Source organism: Halictus rubicundus, chromosome 8, assembly GCF_050948215.1.
Source record: "Halictus rubicundus isolate RS-2024b chromosome 8, iyHalRubi1_principal, whole genome shotgun sequence".
NCBI lineage: Eukaryota > Metazoa > Arthropoda > Insecta > Hymenoptera > Halictidae > Halictus > Halictus rubicundus.
In genome coordinates, this window is record NC_135156.1 from 19,412,738 (window position 1) to 19,434,286 (window position 21,549).

The window sequence follows — 21,549 nt, forward strand, 5'->3', positions numbered from 1 at the left end:
CCAACACTACCTAGTAGGTATTCGTCGACCCGCTGCACTTCCATCCGGTCGTCCTTTCGAGGGGTGGTCGCGAGTACGTACTCACACCCGTAGAATAGCGCTACTCCTAAAACGGCCGAACCCACGTAGCCGTCGTAGACGTAGTAAGAGTAAAACTGGGGGGTGCGCGCGCGCGCACTTGCTCTTTCGCTCGTGCACCGACCAACCAACCAGCCGACGAACCGACCAACCAGCCAGCCAGCGAGCCACCGAGCCACCGAGCCAGCCAGCCAGCCACCGAGCCGAGCCGAGCCGAGCCACACTTGGCTCGAACGTAAAGCGACTGGTACACCATCTTTGAACAATTTTCACGAGAAAGTACAAGCAAAACGGATCCGAGACTAGAATTATTATTCTACGCGAACAGTGGGATACTTTGATTCGTAATTAGAATCGATATCGCATTCGCGGTGACACGCGTGTTTCACGTGGAAGTATTTAAATTTTCTATCGGTTTTTTCTTTCTTTCCCTCTACCGGCCGTACGCGTTCCCCTCTTTTGGTTCGCTCCCACTACACCCCCTTTGCTCTTTCTCCTTTCCTCTTCGGTTTCTCTCCTATCCCACCCTCGTCGTTCTTCATTCTTTCGGGTTCTCTGCGCGTTACGGTGTGAACATACTTGAGAAATCGCGCGACAAGGTGGTAAATGCTGGTGCAATCGTGAATCGTAGAGGCAAAATCGTATCGCGAAACCCAACCATGCACCATGCTCGATTCCCTCGACAGACTGGATAGTATACTTTTCAAATATAAAATGATGATACGATAATACACGGATAGAAGGCGTGTAAAACTCTGAGGTACTACAACTCTGACTGTAACCGTATCCGGAACTCTAATTCTAACTGTAATTCGAATTCTAATTGTAATTTTCATTCGAACTCTAACGCCGACGTCGTTTCATCCGATGGGGTGGTGGTGGTGGTGGTTCTGGTGTAACGTAAGCTCATACGTTTTATTTGCCCCTTGATCATCGGTGGACGCGGTTCGTCGCATCGTCTTTTCGGGGGTCTTTTCCGTCTGGATATTCGGGAATTTCGAGCAGATCGCGTAGACGCGTGCAAATCGGCCGAGCAATCGCATTTGAGATGATCGAATCGCTGAAAGAGCTTCCGTCTTATCCCGAGAAACGTCCACGGAGAAAGACCGCGCGTTGGAGGTGAACTGTTACGTGTCGCCGAGTCGAGTCGACTCCCCTACCTACATACGGCCTACGGTTCGTACATCCCTTTCGTCGAGTTTCGTTGTACGACAACGGGGGGTTGGTTCGTCGTTGCCGTCGCCGTCGCCGTCGCCCCGTCGTCGATCAGTGACAATCTTATCGTAAGCATACGTATATCCGACATTCGGCAAGGTTTCCGGAAATTCCAGAAAACACAGAGTCTCGAAAAATCTCGCGATACATCTTTCGAAAGGTTGAAAGCGTAGCAAAGCTATTTTACCAGGGTATTTGTTGTTCCGCTGACAACAACGCGACACGTCCTCGCCGAAACGGAAATGAAACGGGACGAGGTATAGTGGAAAGCGATGCGTGAAAACTTGGTACGCGGAAACGCGTAAAACTGTGCAAGAACGATATAGCTGTGTTTTCCACGCATACGTATGCATAATACGTAGGTGTATCGACGTACATCAACGAGTATCAACGGATAAACAAAGTTCCATCGAAACAGCGAATTCACGCACGTAACGTTGATTCCCGTATTCCGGCCGATCGATCGGTAGTACGAGGGAGCGCTAAGACTAATTCTTTTCCCGAGAAATCGCTTCGTATCAGCGGACGAACGCTTCGAACGCGTTCTTTCTTCTTAAAAGATTGCCCCCTGTGATTTTCTCCTCCTCGTCTTTGGTTCGTATTTGGCTGCCGATCGATACAATCGAAATAATGTTTTTACCCACCGACAAATTCTTTCACTGCGGTGTGCTATTACTACTATGGATCAGATCAAGCTACCAACAAGAAGAAGACATACCTCATATCGAGTGAGTACAAACAAATTTCTATTCTGTACATTCGATCACGGTTCATTAACCGCTATACCCTTTACTCTACGCTCTACGCTCTACGCTCTACGCTCTACGCTCTACACGTTATACGCCTATATGTACAGGGTACATGCGTATACATAAACGGGGTATACGGTGTATACGGTGTATACGGTGTATATGGCGTATACGGTGTACGCTGTACAAGATACGGTGAACGTTATGTTGTACTTGTACAATGTGCTATACGACGCGATATACATACATACAAGTACGTGTATACGTATACATATAACGGCATGTACGTTCTTCGCAAGAATCGTGTCACTAAAGAGATGCAAGGAGGTTTCGATCTTTTCGTCGAAAGGGCGTGGATGAACTGGATCGTACTATAAATTCGACATCAACTTGGCATGCGATCGAATCGAATCGAATCGAACGATCGAGAACGCTCCGTCAATGTTCACGAGGATATTAAAATTTCGGAAATCGAAAGAAACCGTGCGTACAAACGTTCACCTTTCGGAAATGCCAACCGATTGCAATCGCAAACGCCATACGCGTACGATACTGCTTGTTCTTTCTTTCTTTTTTCTTCTTTTTCTTTATACCTGCGTAGAGGTGGCCGGGTGGGAGGGGCACCAAAGATCCGAAAGTGATCGTCGCATCGCGAATTTGCGTTTCTTTGCGTCTCTTTGCTTTATCGTTCAACGACATTCAAGAGAAATGAGAGAGATACTGCAATGAAACACGGTTTCGACTTGGGCCATTCGAAAAACGTCGGCAAGAATGGAAAGAACGCAGGCGCGTGCTCGAGTTACGCGTACCTATATACAGTCGATTAACGAGAATCAGAGTTATCGGCGTGTGCGTTCCTGCGTGCGTGCGTGCGTGCGTGCGTGCGTGCGCACGTGTTCCTGCATGTACATGCGAACGCATCAATGATACTCTTTCCCACCTACAACTACAACCACAATTAATACTACTACAGCCATAACTACAACTACACCTACACCTATATGATGCAACACGACACGATTTGTATCGATAAAGAAAGAAACGACATAATCGACTTTGTCGCAATCACCGACGACGATTCGACCGGTATTAACACTTTACCGGTCCAATGTCGTGCATTACAGGTTGCATAGTAGTTGCGTATCGTTTCCACGTACCTAGGAGCGCAAGCGACGCATCCTTGAAAAGTATCGGTATCCTAATTACTTTCGTTAGAGTGGTTCCTTCTCTTCGTACCCATCGGCCACGATGGGAAAAGGAAGAGCAGCTTGGTCGCGCAAAGAAAAATCATTGATTTCGTTATCTCTTGTACGCGATAGCAGCACTGTCTTCAACAATGTTTAAGGAATGCTTTGTTTCATTTTCAGAGTGAAAAACTGGGCATTGAAGTTTGGCGTAGATTTATGGGAATTTGGCAAACAGGTCACGAAAATGAGCGAGATACAGAGGGTAAGAAGAGGATGTAATCGGTTCGCCGATTGCTTATTTGATTCAACATTCGAATCGTTTCGTTTCGTTTCGTTTCGTTATTCCTTCGTTTCGCTTTTTCGATTAGAAGTACCACGATATGGAAGCAGAGGTTGTCAAGAAGGACGGCGTGGTCTTGGTGCGAGAAATGGCGGCCGAAGTGAAAAATATGTTGGACTTTAAGATGAACGCTGTCATGGTAAGAAAACATGGCAGGAATCCGACCAGGCGAAAAACTCGTATCTGTCGCGTGTCGCATGGCCGTTTTCAATCTTTCGATTTCCTGCGGATATATATCCAGTGCTTCTGTACACCAGAATCCATGTCCGATTACAGAGATTGGTGGAAAGTGCCGAACAGGCTGCCGTATCTGCTCCCAGGGATGGAAACGGATCGCCGAAATATTATTCTTCGCAACGCGCCGATATGTATTCGGCGGATGGAAAACCATCGGCGACCGGTCAGGACGGCTTTCTCCTCTCGAGTCGGCACTTTGATCATTTGCCGGTCAACGTTACGCTCTCGACGGTCCTGTTGCCTGCCGGAATTCAAGACGGTAATACGAGCGCGGTAGCGCGATTCGCAGCAAGCGAGCGCGCCTTTGAAATTTCGAATTCTATCCATGTCCATATTTACAATTTTCCATCTACATAGATCGCGAAGTAACCGCTGGCATCCAATGGAGCGAAAACTTGGATTTGTTGTTTGTCAATAATTATGACAGCGATCCTTCGCTTTCCTGGCAATACTACGGCGCGACTTCAGGATTCCTACGACGTTTTCCCGGTACGTTTCGTTCCGTTTTTCTTTTCTTTTCTTTTCTTTTCTTTTCTTTTCTGCTCACGCGTTCTCTTCTTATTCTTTTCCCCGTTGGCAATTGATTCTCCGAACATGTCGTCTGTGTGTGTGTGTTTGCACAGCAATTTCTTGGCCCCCGACGGCGCATCGAGCATCCGGTTCGAGAAGAAACGGGAATCGGCCCGTCCGAAACGTCTACGATTTCCGAATATCGAATTGGTTCGTCGGAGCTGCAAACAGTCCGAAAGATTTGGCGATTTTGGTCGACATCGAATGTTACGCGTCCGAAAGGATCAAACGGTTGACTATTAACACCGTGAAAACTATCCTCGACACGTTGGGCCCCAACGATTACGCCAACGTTTATCGTTACGGCGATTCCGCCGAAGAAATCGTTCAATGTTTCAAGGACAGTTTGGTTCAAGCATCTCCGGAGAACGTGCAAGAGCTGAAAGTAGCGGCGAGCACGCTGAAACACGAGGAAATGCCGACAAACATATCGGCAGCGCTGGGAACCGTCTTCGAGATTCTTCACAGATACAATAGAACGGGCCAAGGAAGTCAATGTAACCAGGCCATTATGTTGATTACCGCGGACAACTCTGGATTACCTACGGACGTGATCAAACGATACAATTGGCCTCACATGCCTGTTCGTATCTTTACGTATCTCATAGGGGGTGACAAGAGTCCGGAACTGCACGATACCGCTTGCGCGAACAAAGGTACATCGTTCTATGCTCTATAACTGTGACGCATCTGTAACACTGTGCACACAGCGCTGCTGCTACTACTACTGCTACTACTACTACTACTACTACTACTACTACTACTACTACTACTACTACTACTACTACTACTACTACTACTACTACTACTACTACTACTACTACTTGCTATTACTACTACTACTACCACTACCACTACCACTACCACTACCAAACGATCGCAACCGTAATTTCGTTTTACAGGATTTTACACGAGAATCACCGAAATGGAGGAAATCAAGAGTAAAGTTTTCGAGTACGTAAAAGTTCTTGCTCGTCCTATGGTGCTCTATCAACATGATCATCCCATTCATTGGAGTCCAGTTTATGTCGGTGGAAAGGTATATATGATACGCGTATATTTATGTAGGTGTATGCATGCATGATATTTTTCCATTGGTGTGTCATATCCGTTTTTGTCGCTATTTTTACAGAGTGGTAGGTATGGCAAAGAAGATAACGGGCAGCTGATGACGTCGGTCACTGCACCGATTTTAGATCGTCGAAATTACACGGTAATACCCTGTTTACACTACCGTTTCATTTCGTCTCGTCTCGTTTACATGGGAATACAAATCGAGACGATACGATTAAATTAAAGTACTTTTCGTAAGGAACACATGCATCTAATATTTCTTCTCTTTTCTTTTCTTTCTCTCTCTTTCTCTCTCTCTCTCTCTCTCTCTCTCTCTCTCTCTATCTATCTATCTATCTATCTATCTATCTATCTATCTATCTATCTATCTCCCCCCCCTCTCTCTCTTTCTCGCTCTGTCCATCTCTTTCGCAGGTGAAGACGGCCAATCTGTTGGGTATCGTCGGAACCGATGTACCCGTGGAAGAGATTCAAAAGCTTGTTCCTCCTTATAAGGTACTCCCAATCATGCGACGATATTACGATGCGACCATGTTACGATTAGCATTGTTACCATCGAAAGGAAAATATTTCTTGTCATGATTTACAGTTGGGCGTTAACGGATATTCTTTCATTGTCGACAATAATGGTAGGGTTTTATATCACCCGGACTTAAGGCCTTTGGTGAGTAAGTTGCGAGTTCACGAGTATTTCCAAGATAGAATCTCTGTCGAAACGATCGCTGTTAGTTCGCCGTTTCAACTTTCAACGTTCATTGACATCTGGTTTTTTCCATGTATGTTTTCCGATCGACGCAGCCAACCAATATAGACGTAAGTAGAAAACTAGAATATGCCAATTCTAACGTATTACGTGCTCTGTAAGAGAGGGATAAACCCATTAGGATAACCATGGTTGTTCATCTTTTCTCGTTTGTTCGCAGTACGAGGATACGTTGAAACCCGCATACGTTAGCGTAGATTTGTCCGAAGTCGAACTTGCCGAGTACGACGGTCCATCTCACCCGTTGAACAATTCTCTTCTTCTCGACGTAAATTTCCATCCTTTGGATATTTCTCGTACTTACGAGGCACAAGATACTCTGGTGATCTATCCAATACGCTCGTTCCGTTTTTCAGTTGCGGCACGACATGATCGACCAAAAGGAAGGGGAGACCGATTTCGCGATCAAAATTCATTACGACGATATGGTGAGCAAACTTTCTTGCTACGTAATCGCACATTGTTCATTCGAGTAGACACTGATTATTTAACGCAAACACGTTTCCGTTTTCTGTTTTCTGTTTTCGGTTTTCTGTTTTCTGTTGTCTATGCACGCGCACAGAGAAGGGTTACCATTAGACGTCACAATTACTTTTACAAGTCGATCGAAGGTACGCCGTTTTCGTTGGGACTAGCATTGCCCGACGGTTACGGCATGTTTGAACTATTGGCCGAACAGGAAATCAAGCATGCCATAATAAACGGTGAGTTTCCCGGATATACGCGGATCGTAGTGGGATCGGTGTGGGATCACCGCTTTGGATCGAATCGGATCGGATCGGTACGGACCGGGTACGAATCGACCCGAATCGGACTCCCACACCTGTGTCTATGCCCACGCCCACGCACTCGTACGACGCGACGGTACGAGTGACAAGGCCCCCTTATCCCGACAGGGATACAACTCTCTGATACTACTTTCCCCGTTTCAGTGAGCGATTACTTTAAGGGAACCAACTGGAAAGTTCATCCCGATTGGGTCTATTGCGAATATAATTCGGCCACTGAGAAATGGTTCTCCACCTCGGAAGAACGCGTTGTGTATTTTCTGTCGCGAGCGCAAAATCCGGGGTGGAAATGGATGTCCTTGAGACCAAGGAGTCCAAGCTCGCACCATAAGCAAGCGAGCAAGCCCGACAAAGATTCCTATTACTGTAAGTATCACAGAGGATCGGACATCCTACCGATATCGTACCGCTATCCGGCTTTTCTGTTTTTCAACGCCAATTTTCGTCGTTACCGACAATAATTTTAAGACAATATCAGACAATACAACAAGGACAGGACAATGACAAGTACAAGACAGTACAAGACCAGTACAAGACAGTACAAGACCAGTACAAGACAGTTCAAGACAGTACAAAACGGTGCAGTAAAGTCTTGATCTGTGTAATCGCAAGTCGTTGTAAAAGACAATACCCATACACCGCAGCGGTGATTAGCGCTACTTCCTTTGGCTGCTAATAAAGCAATTAACGACATATACTCCAGTGTCATCGTTCAAAATACTATAAACGTTTTTTACTAAATGTTCCCCCGTTAGATCAAGACTTTACCGTATAAGACACGAGAAAAAGGCAAACGACGAGACGACGAGACAACGAGACTCGATCGCTGATCATCACGCGTTTATTTGTTCAGGCGATAAAACATTAGTGCAGTCTCTGGTTTTGGATGCGTTGGTTACCGATGGCTTCGATAAAAGAGGTCCGATGCATAAAGAGGAAAATCAAAGGTAAGTCGGTCGAAGCGTGTGAAACGCGGATGCATGTCCGTCACCCGTCGACACCGATAGTGGAAATATGGACAATGCACTGCAATGCACAAGCACGCGGTTCTCTCACGCACCGATATTATCGAATAACGTATTCTATTGGATATCGTAAAACCGTTGTTGTCTCTACTTTTCCGTCGCCGTTGTCTCGCATAGACGTGTCGCGAACACGCAGTCGATCGTCGAAAATCATCTCGAGGATTTCCATTTACCAAGTGAATCAAGGTACACCCGTATCGCAGTCGGGTTACGGCTTACGGCTTACGGCTCACGGGTTATGGGTTACGGGTTACGGGTTTACGATTCAAAGACGACAGAGCATCCAACGAAAACCCGGAAGCAAAAGGAATACAAACAGCCAGAAAATCTCGAGATAACCAATTCGAATGGATCGAATGTCGACCAATGCATATCTTTTAACCTCCAGAACCGTTGAAAAACCAGTTTCCATTCCAGTATCCGCAATAGTGTATATTTTCTACCTGCAAACGTACAAGGACAAAATAATGACTACAAGAAACACTAAGGTGTTTGTAACCGATGAACTCCAGAGAATACAGAATACAAAATACACAATACAAAATACAAAATACAAAACACAGACTACAGAAAACAGAATGTGTGTCTCGGTTTCTGTACGATATTTCGTTACCGAGTCCTTTTCTTTCCCATCAAACTAAATAAAACTAAACTAGACTAGACTAGACTAGACTAGACTAGACTAGGCTAAACCAAACCAAACCAAACCAAACCAAACCAAACCAAACCAAACCAAACCAAACCAAACCAAACCAAACCAAACCAAACCAAACCAAACCAAACCAAACCAAACCAAACCAAACCAAACCAAACCAAACCAAACCAAACCAAACCAAACCAAACCAAACCAAACCAAACCAAACCAAACCAAACCAAACCAAACCAAACCAAACCAAACCAAACCAAACCAAACCAAACCAAACCAAACCAAACCAAACCAAACCAAACCAAACCAATCCAATCCAATCCAATCCAAACTAATCTAATCTAATCTAAACTAAACTAAACTAAACTAAACTAAACTAAACTAAACTAAACTAAACTAAATTAAACTAAACTAAACTAAACTAAACTAAATTAAACTAAACTAAACTAAACGTGGATATTTTGGGTAACCGCGACACGTACTATGCGCAACGGCTAATCTCTTTCATTTACAATGTTATCTTTTATTGCATATTTTTATTACATTTTATATTGTGTGTCTCCATCGCTAGCCCTATTGCCATACTGATGGCTCTACTGCACAGGTAATCCATTATGCACAATTATTCGTATAAGCGCACTCGTCGATATTTTGCACGGTGATTCTTTTCACATGCAGTATATTCGTATACCTATACGCACATACTATATGTATACATGCATACATAGTAGTATGCATACATATTCTGTATCACGAAACTATCCCTATCACCGGACATTCCTTCGCAAAATTCCTTCTCTCCACGTTTCCAACCCTTTTGACGACTCTATCGTCTTTGTATCCTTACCCTTACCTTTATCTTGATCATTGCCTGTACCTGTACCTGTACCTGAACCTGAACCATAACATGTTCTCTGATCTCTGTTTCCTGTTCGCTGTCGGATGACGAATCGTATTCAACGTCGTTGAATAGACCAACGGAAAATATTGAAACTGAAACAGATTCGCGGAATTCTAGAATTTCCTCATCTATTTTATACAGGATTGTCGCGTATCATCAAGAAAAAAAAAAGAAAACAATACGCAATAACTACGCATAGCACATAGTCACTCCGAACCATGCATCAGACTTATTCAATTTGACACGCAATTCAATCGCGTATATTTACTGGTATTTCCATACATATACACATATGTATTCGTGGCGGCAACGACAGCTTCGACGTAAATATGTACATATTTTTTGATAACGATGCGAGATCGATGTTCTCTGTGTTCTCTATACTCTATACTCTATACGTTATCTACGAATATTCTAATATATGTACTAATGCACATTAATCGTGACTCAAACCGGACAAATTCCGCGTCCTTTCATCCTTGACGGTTTTTGTTCGGTTAACGTTTGAAAGGTGTGTCACTTGGTGTTTTCTAATCGATTCGAAAATTTGCAGTCAAGGAAAAGGCAGATTCGGCGTGACGCGGAGTTTCATTGCAACCAGAAGCGGTCTATTCCGTTGGCACGAGCATCAGCAGAACAAGCAATCTACCGAAGAACCGTAATTATCAAATATTTAACGAGCACAATCGATACTCTGTTCGCCTTTTCCTTTTTTTTTGTTTTCCATTTTCTTTTCTCTTCCCTTGGCAAAGAATTGTGATCGAAGCACACGCGTTCGCTTTCACGTTCGATCGTTTCATTTGTTCAGACCGTTCGCCGAGAAATATGCGAGAGCTATGGATTCCTCTTGGTACAAACGCGCCGTCGATCAACATTCGATAGAACCGGAAAGTTTTGTCTTCAGCGTGCCGTTTGATGCCGGTAAGTACGCGGATCGATTCCGATTCCGATTTCGATTCGGATTTCGATTCCGAGAACGAGAACGAAATACAGAGACCGAGCTTTCAACAATTGACGCAACGAGATGTTTGCATTGTCCTCAGCTGACAGCCCGAATCCTTTGGTGACTGCTACGCACGCGATATTCATGGGAAAAGGACACAAAGCACCGGCCGCCGTCGTAGGTCTCCAATTTCAGCATTCGTCGTTGGCTTCGCATTTTGTCAACATCACCTCTTCGGTATCGTATAAATTTGTAGCTGCGCATGAGTTCTCTTGAGAAAGAGAGAGAGAGAGAGAGAGAGAGAGAGAGAAAAGGCGAGCAACTAGGAATACCTTGTTGGCTTTCGTTTGTTTTTCAGTGTAGCGGTCCCAATTGTAAAAAAACTTGTGCTTCCGAAAAACTAGACTGTTACATCTTAGACAATAATGGATTCATCATCATCAGCGAACGCCACGAACACACCGGGAAATTTTTTGGTGAAATCGATGGCACTATAATGGATTCTTTGGTCCAAGACAGAATTTATAGGTAAATGGAACAGCATACATATAACGTCGCATAACGTAACGTAACCTATCGTTTTACGACGTGGATACGATGACGGTGAGGTTAACGGAGTGATCCGAATTTTAGGAAGGTCACGGTGACCGACTATCAGGGAAAATGCAGTCCGCAAGAGTCTCACCAATCAGCGGCCGCAAAGACTTTTCCCGAATCCGTCGCAACAACGGTCGCTGTATTCGGTCACTTGCTCTGGAATTTGGCATTCGGCTTTAACGCGCAAAACTTGTGGCAGATTGCTTTCGCGCTTGCCGGCGAATCGGTGCGGCACTTTGACGGTGAGCATACTCTGCTAGAATAGTTTGATAGCATTCACGATGAACCGTTGCACCACAGAAAGAATAAGCTACGCGTTCGATCTCGTTTCCCCCAGATGACGCAATCTTCACGGACACGGCCGAGAAAGCTCAAGAACTGGCTTCGCTCGCGGATGCCGACGGAGACGGTGACGCGGACACCGACGAGGACGCGGATTCGACCGGCGAACCGTTCGCCGACGACAACCAACCGTTTCCCAGACTTCCTTCGGTCGCTGCCGCCTCTCCTGCCTCCCCGAGCACGACCAGGGCCACGTCCGCCTACTATCCGCAAAGAAAGCTGAGAACTTGCGAGAAAAAGACCGATCTCTACATTTTGCAGCCTGAAAGACTCAACACCAGCGGGCAGAGCGATCCTTTGAAAGGAAAATTGACAAACTGTCACGAGTCCGGCTGCGAAAGGTATCCACATTATATGTGCTTATGCAAACAGTTGCCAAGCTCTTCCTTTTGCATACCAGATAGATTCTATACGTGTACAGAATAGAGATATCACGGTTTTGAACGAAATCGTAGCATAATATCAATATTAATATTAATCAACGTCCGCGCGTGATTTCAGGCCATTCAGCGTGCAAAAAATTCGACACACGAATCTGATCTTACTGGTGGTGGACACTTTGTGCCCATGCGGCAGCAAACAACTCAGCATCGAACCTATAGAGGCGATCACAGAGTCCGGAGCCTGTAGCGCGAGAAGAGAACGCTTGTACCGCCGAAGACCACCAAAGTGCATAAACTATCACCCGGAAGAAATGGAGATTAAAGTTTGCGGCGGCGCGGGTCGTCTTTGGAATTCCCCCTTCGTGATATTTCTCGCGATCGCGTCTGGACGCGTTTTCGCGTCCAGGTTGGCGTGACTTTATTCGGATTCAAATTGTACACACATTCGCAAATTATCTTTTTGAAATGAATTTAGCGTTGTCGTTTCTATGAAACAGTTATAAAAAATGGTATACTAGTTGATTCGTTTAATACCTGTAATTGACAAATACGAGCCTACGATCGATCGCATGTGATTCGACGAGTGCGTGCATGTGCGTGTGAGAGAAAGAGAGAGAGAGAGAGAGAGAGAGAGAGAGATGTTTGCGGCATAATATATGTACATATATGCGCGCGCGCGCGTGTGCAATCATTCGTGTACGGTGTACAAAATTACGCGCCGTAATATTACCAGACGTTCGCACAAACGTCGAGCACGCGAACGTTTGCACACAGGCGCGTGTACATATAAAGATGCATAATATTAATGTTGATCTATAGTTACATATCTGATACATTTTGTTGCGAGAAAGTTGTGAATATTTCTTAATCGTATTACACAACTATACACACGAACACAAACATGAACATGTACACGCACACGTGTATACAATACGTACACGCGATTAGACGATCATACAAACACACACACACACACACACAAACACACACAGAGTCGAATCCGATTCCTAATTATTAACGTATAGCAAAGATGCATCTATCGATGATTGCAATACTTTGTGGAAACGTGGTTTGTTAAGCGAAACTTGATCGTCCACGTTCGAAACAATTTATCTTGATGAATGCGCACACTGTTCGTCAAAGACGACCGTTAAAAGGTGCACTAACGTTTCCCGTTATAAAATAAATGCGACATTCGGATGTTCCGATTTCACGGATGACGGTAAAGCTTGCAAAGCAGCCTAACAAGTTCACGACAATTACACTTTTTGAACGCACGGAATGGATAAAATGAATATTTTTCTTCTTCGTTGTTCCAAATTTCTACTCGTCTATCGTGTAGGCTACGGCCTTGGTTTCGTTTCCGGAAAATTTGAGGACCGTCGAGATCGCTTCTCGAATTCGGGATCGTTGAACCAATTACCTTTGTTCTGGCGATATTCCTGGACCTTGAGCATCGAGTCGATTACAAAAGTTTCAGCTGAATTTCGCTTCGCACTCATCTTCGCGACAAACGTAGATCTTATATTCGTCTTACGCACAATTTACAGATTGGTCATTGTCATCGGTGTCGTGTTCTACGATTCGAGTACAATTCGAATTGCTTGTCGACTAAACACGCACGGAAATGCATGCGTCGCGGGCGATACACGGCTTGCAGATGTAAACGAATTACTTATATAAATTATCAAAATCGATTGGGCTGCCGCACCAAGGTTGATGCAACGAAATACCGAATAGCAAGCAAAATCCAACGTAACGCAACAACTATTTTTTTCTGAAGAAAGACAAGGGGACTTGTAACGTAATGCTTCCCATCGCTAATGAAATGAAGCGAAATGAAGCGAAATTTAACGAAATGAAACGAAATGAATTTATTGTTGACAACGCGTGTGTTCGACGTAAACACTGGACGGCAAAGGATGGTAAAATTCTACGAAACAGGGGAACGTAGCGAGCACGATTGGAATTTTTGGAATTTCGAGTTTAAGGTTTCAAGTTTCAAATTCGTGGTCACAAAAGTTGTAAAACATTACGGCAAAATGTCGGATCAATTTCAAACGCCGTAAGCAGCCTAAGCAGTGATGGTGACGCGAAACATAAAGATCGAATCAAATCGAACTGGAGGCTATAATATTCTATTACTATGCGTCTCGTCGTTTGTTTACCTAATACAATAATTAGCATATCGTTTATCAATTCACGATGAGAGATGAAACGCTTCGTTCGCCGAGGATACATCGGTGCAAATTACGCGTCGAAGTTATCGAAGCAAAATATCAACTCGACGAAAAATAAGATTTACGAATGTTTTAGGTAAGAGAATGTCTTTTGAAGAAGAGCACCTCTAGGTGCTGCCATGTCTTCCAATATTTGTATATTGATAATAAAGTCTATTATAATGGTAAAACACGCATCAGTATACGTAAACGCGGATGCGGATGCGGATGCGGATGCAATGCGAATGCGAATGTTATCCAGATGCGAATGCGAATGCGGTTGTGACCGCATACATACCAGTATAAGTGCACATGCGGGCCGAGCAAGTTCTTAGGCATGTGTACGCTTGTACGAATTCGTTTAGGTTATTAAACACTTAAAATAATGTAACTGAAAATATGGCATAATATTATATAATAAAATCTAAATGCAAGAGTACGATACGACACTTTTTCTTTTTTTTCTTTTCAAATCCAGGATATATTTCTTTTAAATTACCGTATTTGGGGTAAATTGCGTGCGCGAGATGTGCAATTTTGTAATTTGAGGTTTTCGGTAAATTGTACAATGCGCGCGCTGGTGTGTAAAATACAATAACGATTGCAAATTAACAAGCAGACGCGAGGTATTGTTTTTTTTTTCTTTTTTTTTTCTTTCTTTAACCCTAACCGCAAACCCAAGACTTAAAACCTAATCCTAACACCAAAAACTTAACCCTAACCCCAAAAAAATCTAACCCTAACCTGTGACCCTAGCCCAAAAACCTAACCCTAACCTCATGAACCTAACACTAACCTCTGACCCCAGCACTAAAAACTAACCCTAACCCCAAAAACCTAATCCTAACCTGTGACCCTAACCCAAAAAACCTAATCCTAACCACTCACACTAGCACTAAATACTAACCCTAGCCCCAAAAAGTTAATCCTAACGACCGACACCCTAACCCTAACCATCGAAAACCAAACCCAGAAACCTCAAAACCTAACCCTAACCCCCAAAAGCTAATCCTAACCACACACTAGTCCTAAAACCTAACCCTAACCACCGAAATCCTAACCCTAACCCATCAAAACCTAACCCCTAACGACACACTAGTCCTAAAACCTAACCACACACTAGTCCTAAAACCTAACCACACACTAGTCCTAAAACCTAACCACACACTAGTCCTAAAACCTAATCCTAACCCCTAACGGCACACTAGTCCTGAAACCTAACCCTAACCACCGAAATCCTAACCCTAACCCATCAAAAACCTAACCCCTAACGACAGACTAGTCCTAAAACCTAACCCTAACCAACGACAACCTAACCCTAACCCTCAAAAGCTAATCTTAACCACACACTAGCCCTAAAAGCTAACCCTAACCATCAAAAAAACCTACCCCCTAACGACACACTAGTCCTAAAACCTAACCCTAACCAACGACAACCCAACTCTAACCATCGAAACCTAACCCTAACCCTCAAAAGCTAATCTTAACCACACACTAGCCCTAAATGCTAACCCTAACCACCGAAAACCTAACCCTAACCATCAAAACATAACCCTAACCCCCCAAAACCTAACCCTAACAAAAAAAAAAAAAAAAAAAAAACCTCACCCTAACCATTGCAATCCTAACCCTAACCTTTGATCCTAAAACCTAACCCTAACCGTAATAATTGATGGTTAGGATAGGTTTTCGGTGGTTAGGGTTAGGGTTTCGGTGGTTAGGGTTAGGGTTTCGGTGGTTAGGGTTAGGGTTTCGGTGGTTAGGGTTAGGGTTTCGGTGGTTAGGGTTAGGGTTTCGGTGGTTAGGGTTAGGGTTTCGGTGGTTAGGGTTAGGGTTTCGGTGGTTAGGGTTAGGGTTTCGGTGGTTAGGGTTAGGGTTTCGGTGGTTAGGGTTAGGGTTTCGGTGGTTAGGGTTAGGGTTTCGGTGGTTAGGGTTAGGGTTTCGGTGGTTAGGGTTAGGGTTTCGGTGGTTAGGGTTAGGGTTTCGGTGGTTAGGGTTAGGGTTTCGGTGGTTAGGGTTAGGGTTTCGGTGGTTAGGGTTAGGGTTTCGGTGGTTAGGGTTAGGGTTTCGGTGGTTAGGGTTAGGGTTTCGGTGGTTAGGGTTAGGGTTTCGGTGGTTAGGGTTAGGGTTTCGGTGGTTAGGGTTAGGGTTTCGGTGGTTAGGGTTAGGGTTTCGGTGGTTAGGGTTAGGGTTTCGGTGGTTAGGGTTAGGGTTTCGGTGGTTAGGGTTAGGGTTTCGGTGGTTAGGGTTAGGGTTTCGGTGGTTAGGGTTAGGGTTTCGGTGGTTAGGGTTAGGGTTTCGGTGGTTAGGGTTAGGGTTTCGGTGGTTAGGGTTAGGGTTTCGGTGGTTAGGGTTAGGGTTTCGGTGGTTAGGGTTAGGGTTTCGGTGGTTAGGGTTAGGGTTTCGGTGGTTAGGGTTAGGGTTTCGGTGGTTAGGGTTAGGGTTTCGGTGGTTAGGGTTAGGGTTTCGGTGGTTAGGGTTAGGGTTTCGGTGGTTAGGGTTAGGGTTTCGGTGGTTAGGGTTAGGGTTTCGGTGGTTAGGGTTAGGGTTTCGGTGGTTAGGGTTAGGGTTTCGGTGGTTAGGGTTAGGGTTTCGGTGGTTAGGGTTAGGGTTTCGGTGGTTAGGGTTAGGGTTTCGGTGGTTAGGGTTAGGGTTTCGGTGGTTAGGGTTAGGGTTTCGGTGGTTAGGGTTAGGGTTTCGGTGGTTAGGGTTAGGGTTTCGGTGGTTAGGGTTAGGGTTTCGGTGGTTAGGGTTAGGGTTTCGGTGGTTAGGGTTAGGGTTTCGGTGGTTAGGGTTAGGGTTTCGGTGGTTAGGGTTAGGGTTTCGGTGGTTAGGGTTAGGGTTAGGGTTAGGGTTAGGGTTAGGGTTAGGGTTAGGGTTAGGGTTAGGGTTGGGGACCTAGGGGATATGGGCTTGGCAGTGGTGACTCGGATCCACTGCTAGGTATGCCACAGTGGTGGCGGTCATATTCCTAAAATCCTCCACGCTCCACCTCCTCGCGGTGGTCCCTGGGCACTCACGACTGTGGGTGGCTAACGGAGCGGGGGGTACGCGGCAGGAAGTAGCCTCGACGATGTGCGAGGCAATGCCGGCGGGATCTTCGGATCCTGGTAGGGGCACCCTTGCCGGTAAGGTTCGCACGGAGGGGCGAAAACTGCCGAGTTGGGACGGGATTTTCGGTGACGGACCAGGGCAAGGCTGGGTGTTTCACAAAATTGACATGGACGGCACAAAGGAAAAGAGTTTAGTTTACGGTGCAGGGGAGGGATACCCCAGTACCGGCGCGACTGTTGGTGGGCGAGCAGGCCACAGCGCGTCGTTATCCAACGACTGCGAGCCGAAGGTGGTGGACCACTGGGCCCCTTCGGAGGTAAATACTACCAGCGAAGCTGTGGTGACGGAAACGTCATCACAGATTTCGGGAGATGCGGACGCGGGCGTGTCGCGCGCGGGAGCCGAGATGCGGGGGGCGGACGGAGCTCCGACGGGGAAGCGGCCCCGGCTGGAGCCGTCCGTGGCAGGAGGGGGGCTGCAGACGCGCAGCGGGAGGGTCGTCGGGGGGACCCCTGAGGAGGGCTCCTCGGGGGCGGGTGCTGAGCAGGTGCTCAGCGACCGCGCCGAGAGGGGCCAGCTCCACAAAATCGCGGAGCTAATGGAGTCCGCGGGGAAGCTGCCGACGGCGCAGCTGGCGGAGGAGGTGGAGGACGCGATGAGACGTGTGGAGGGCGTCTCCACCGTCTCCAGGGGCCTCAAGGGCAATTTTGCCAAGGAGCTCAGAGATTGCTCCGCGCTGGCCAGGGCCTATTGCACTACGCTGGTGCAGCGGGCATACACTGGCACGGCGTGGGGCAATAGCCAGGAGGTCGCCCGTCTCCGCCAACAGACCGAGGCCCTCGCCAAGGAGGTACAGGACCTCCGGGCGAGGCTTCGCGTCGCGGAGGCGGAGAAGCGGGCGGTCGCGGGAAAGACGGCCCCTGGGGCGGTACCCTCCGCCTCCTCAGGCGGGACCGCGGGGACGGGACCGGCGGCGGAAGCGGCGACGCGGGCGGCGGAGGGGGCGGGGGTACTGGACCCTCAAGCCCTTCTCCTCCGCGTCGACGCGATGGTGGCGGCCAGGAATGCCGAGCTGGAAACGAGAATGGAGAATCGTTTCCGGGCAATCCTGGCCGGGATGGTTCCGGCTCTCCAGGGCAGGGGGGGAGGGACGCGCGATGCCCCGCCGGTGGCTTCTCCGCCGGCGGTGGTCGAAACCAAGAGGACTGGGCCGGTGGTGGTGTCCAGCGCCGGGGTGGTGCCACCCGTGGACATCCCGCCGCCGGTCGACCCAGCCTCCTGGTCGGTGGCGAAGTCGAAGTCCGCGAGGAAGGCGGAGAGGAGGCGGGCAGCGGCGGAGGAGAGGGCGGCCATAGCCCTCGCCGCCGAGTTGGCGGCCGCTGCTTCGGCGAAACGGAGGACGGCGACCGGGGGTTCGGCGGTCGGCACGCGAAAGGGGGCCGGCGCGATCACGGCGAAGCCGTCAAGTGGGAGGGTTGTTGCCCTGGGGCGCGCCCCCAAGTCCGGGGCCGTGGCGATCACGATCCCCGAGAGCTGTAAGCTCACCTACGCGGGAGTGATCGCCAGGGCCAGAGAGGCAATAGACCTCAAGGCGCTGGGGATTGAGTCGGGGGTGCTCCCCAGGAGGACCAAGACGGGGGGGATCCTCCTGGAGGTAAAGGGCCCGGAGGGCCAAGAGAAGGCACGGGCCCTCTCCACGAGGGTCTCTGAGGCCTTACAAGGGACTGGGGTTAAAGTCGTCCAGGCCGTCAAGCGAGGCGAGTTGCGCGTCGCTGGCCTGGACGACTCGGTTAGCGCAAGGGAGGTCGCGGCGGCACTTGCGGCTGCGGGGGGGTGCTCGGAGGCCGAGTTCCGGGTCGGAGAGATCCGGAGGTCCGCCTCTGAGCGGGTGCTGGGCTCCTGTTGGGCCCAGGGCCCCCTCGCGGCCGTCAGGAAGGTGGTGGCGGGGGGCCGGCTGCTGGTCGGCTGGTCCTCGGCGCGGGTGGAGGCACTGAGGGAGCGACCCCTTCAGTGCTTCCGCTGCTTGGAGACGGGGCACACGCGGTCGACCTGTAAAAGCACGGTCGACAGGAGCGCGAGGTGCTATCGGTGCGGTGCGACCGAGCACCGCGCCTCGGCCTGTGGGGCTGCCCCCAGATGCCCGCTCTGCGCGGATCTGGGGAGGCCCTCGAACCACAGGTTCGGGGCCAAAGCGTGTGCCCCGGCTCCGAGGAGGGGTCGCGCGGCGGTGAAGGGAAGAGGGGAAAAGTCGGCGGCTGCACCCGCGCAGCAGCAGCCGACTACACCGGGGGCCCAGTCCCACCAGGGGGGGGAGCCTGCAGAGCAAATGTCAGGGTAGGCTGTTTTCAGGCCTATTCCGGTTCTGCAGGCGAACCTCAACCACTCGCGTGCGGCCCAGGACTTGTTTGTCCAGGCCGTGCGCGAGCGGGGGACTGGGTTGGCAGTGGCGGCGGAGCCGTACTCCGTTCCCGATCACCCCTTCTGGGTGGGGGACGAGGCCGGCTCCGTCGCCATAGTGGCGGAGGGCCGCCGCGGGTCCCCGTCGATCTCCCTTCTGGAGAGAGGCGAGGGATTCGTGGCGGTGCGGTGGGGGGACATCGCGGTCGTCGGAGTTTATATCTCGCCGAACCGTGGCCTCGATCATTTTCGGGGGTTCCTGGGCGGGCTGAGTAGCTGCATCGCGCGGTGCAGCGCCCGTCCGGTTCTCGTCCTGGGAGACTTCAATGCCCACGCGGTATCGTGGGGGAGTCCCAGGACGACCACTAGGGGAAGCGAGGTGTTAACCTGGGCGTCCGGCCTGGATCTCCGGTTGATTAACCGGGGATCCACGCCGACGTGCGTGCGGCCGCAGGGTGTCTCTATTGTCGATCTGACATGGGGGACGCCGTCGGCCGTGCGCCGAGTGTCGGGATGGAGGGTGGCGGAAGAACTAGAGCTGGCCTCTGACCACACGCCCATAGTCATGGACGTGTGGCCCGCCGCCCTCTACGCGCGGGATTCCCGGCACGGCCAGGTGGACCGACGGCCGCGATGGGCGTGGAACAGGGCGGACGAGGACCTGTTCCGGGCCGCTGTCGCCGCGGTAACGTGGGGGGGGCCCCAGCCGGCTGGGGGGGCACCGGCGCGCGGGGCGGAGCGGCTCCGGGAGGTGATGACGGCGGTGTGCGACACCGCGGTGCCCCGGAGCCGGTCCGACCATAGAAGGGCGGCATACTGGTGGTCCGCGGGCATTGCGGAGCTTCGGCGTGCCTGCAATGCCGCGCGGCGCCAGTATGGCCGAGCGCGCAGGAGGCGCGACGACGAGGAGGCGAGGCTCCACGGGGAGTACCGAGCCGCGCTCGGGACTCTCCGGAGGGCCATCGCGAAGGCCAAGGCGGACGCGTGGTCGGAGCTCGTCGGCACGGTGGACGCGGATCCGTGGGGGCGCCCGTATAAGCTTGTAATGAGCAAGCTGCGCGCGTGGGCCCCCCCACTGACGGAATCGATGGACCCTCCCTTACTCGAGGAGGTGGTGACGTCTCTCTTCCCGCGTGAGGGGGGACAGCGACACCGCCTCCATCCGGGCCAGGAGCCTCTCTCCTGGTCCGCGGAGTGGGAGGTGTCAGCCGGCGAGCTCGGGGAGGCGGTGACCAGGGCCCGTCGGGTGGGCCGCAAGGCCCCGGGTCCTGACGGGGTGTCGGGCCGCGCGTTGGTCTTGGCATTGGAGGGGGGGCTCGCTCCCGAACTCAGGCGGCTGTTCAACAGTTGTCTGAGGGAGGGAGTGTTCCCCCCACTATGGAAGTCGGGCAGGCTGGTCCTCCTTCCAAAGGCGGGCAAGTCCCGGGACTCGCCCTCCGGGTACCGGCCAATTTGCTTGCTGGACGAGGCGGGGAAGTTGTTCGAGCGCGTTCTCGTTGGACGCCTCGTCCGGCACCTGTCGGGGGGAGGAGTCCCCGATCTGAGCGAGGCGCAGTTCGGCTTCCGGGGGGGTCTCTCCACCGTCGACGCAATTCGGCGGGTGAGGGCTCTCTCGGGGGCCTGTACGGAGGGGGGCGGTGTTGCGTTGGCGATCTCCTTGGATATCGCCAACGCGTTCAACACCGTCCCCTGGGATAGAATTTCGGAGGCCCTGGTCTTCCACCAGGTGCCTCCGTACCTTAGGAGGGTGATCGGGGACTATCTCTCCGACAGGAGCATAGAATATCCTGGCCGGTACGGGATGATTCGCAGGAGCGTCGTGCGGGGGGTTCCACAGGGCTCGGTGTTGGGCCCGTTGCTGTGGAACCTCGCGTACGACAGCGTCCTGCGGGAGGGGATGCCTCCCGGTGTCAGCCTAACGTGTTACGCCGACGACACGTTGGTGCTTGCCGCCGGGAGGTATACGAAGGAGGCCGTCTGCCTGGCGGAGCGCGGCGCGTGGCGCGCGGTACGCGCGATCCGGTCTCTGGGCCTAGAGGTG

General features: G+C 49.8%; 1 protein-coding gene across 5 annotated transcripts; it reads left to right on the plus strand.

The window, feature by feature from the left end:
- Nucleotides 1–294: 294 nt before the first annotated feature.
- On the plus strand, nucleotides 295–12,357 carry Stol (voltage-dependent calcium channel subunit stolid). 5 transcript variants are annotated; one of them, XM_076792913.1, is made up of 25 exons: nucleotides 295–325; nucleotides 1,410–2,021; nucleotides 3,410–3,491; nucleotides 3,598–3,708; nucleotides 3,846–4,065; nucleotides 4,164–4,295; nucleotides 4,430–5,032; nucleotides 5,279–5,415; nucleotides 5,509–5,589; nucleotides 5,865–5,945; nucleotides 6,040–6,114; nucleotides 6,249–6,263; nucleotides 6,374–6,481; nucleotides 6,570–6,641; nucleotides 6,776–6,917; nucleotides 7,146–7,367; nucleotides 7,855–7,948; nucleotides 9,244–9,276; nucleotides 10,127–10,231; nucleotides 10,382–10,494; nucleotides 10,617–10,753; nucleotides 10,875–11,044; nucleotides 11,150–11,355; nucleotides 11,451–11,796; nucleotides 11,957–12,357. In XM_076792913.1, the coding sequence occupies exons 2-25, from the start codon at nucleotides 1,924–1,926 to the stop codon at nucleotides 12,252–12,254; spliced, it is 3,681 nt and encodes a 1,226-aa protein (XP_076649028.1). In that variant the 5' UTR covers nucleotides 295–325; nucleotides 1,410–1,923; the 3' UTR covers nucleotides 12,255–12,357. The 5 variants fall into 5 exon arrangements, with proteins under 5 accessions (XP_076649028.1, XP_076649029.1, XP_076649027.1 ...); XM_076792912.1 differs by lacking the exon at nucleotides 295–325 and having other exon boundaries at nucleotides 355–2,021; XM_076792914.1 differs by lacking the exons at nucleotides 295–325; nucleotides 6,249–6,263 and having other exon boundaries at nucleotides 354–2,021; nucleotides 6,040–6,129.
- Nucleotides 12,358–21,549: the final 9,192 nt, after the last annotated feature.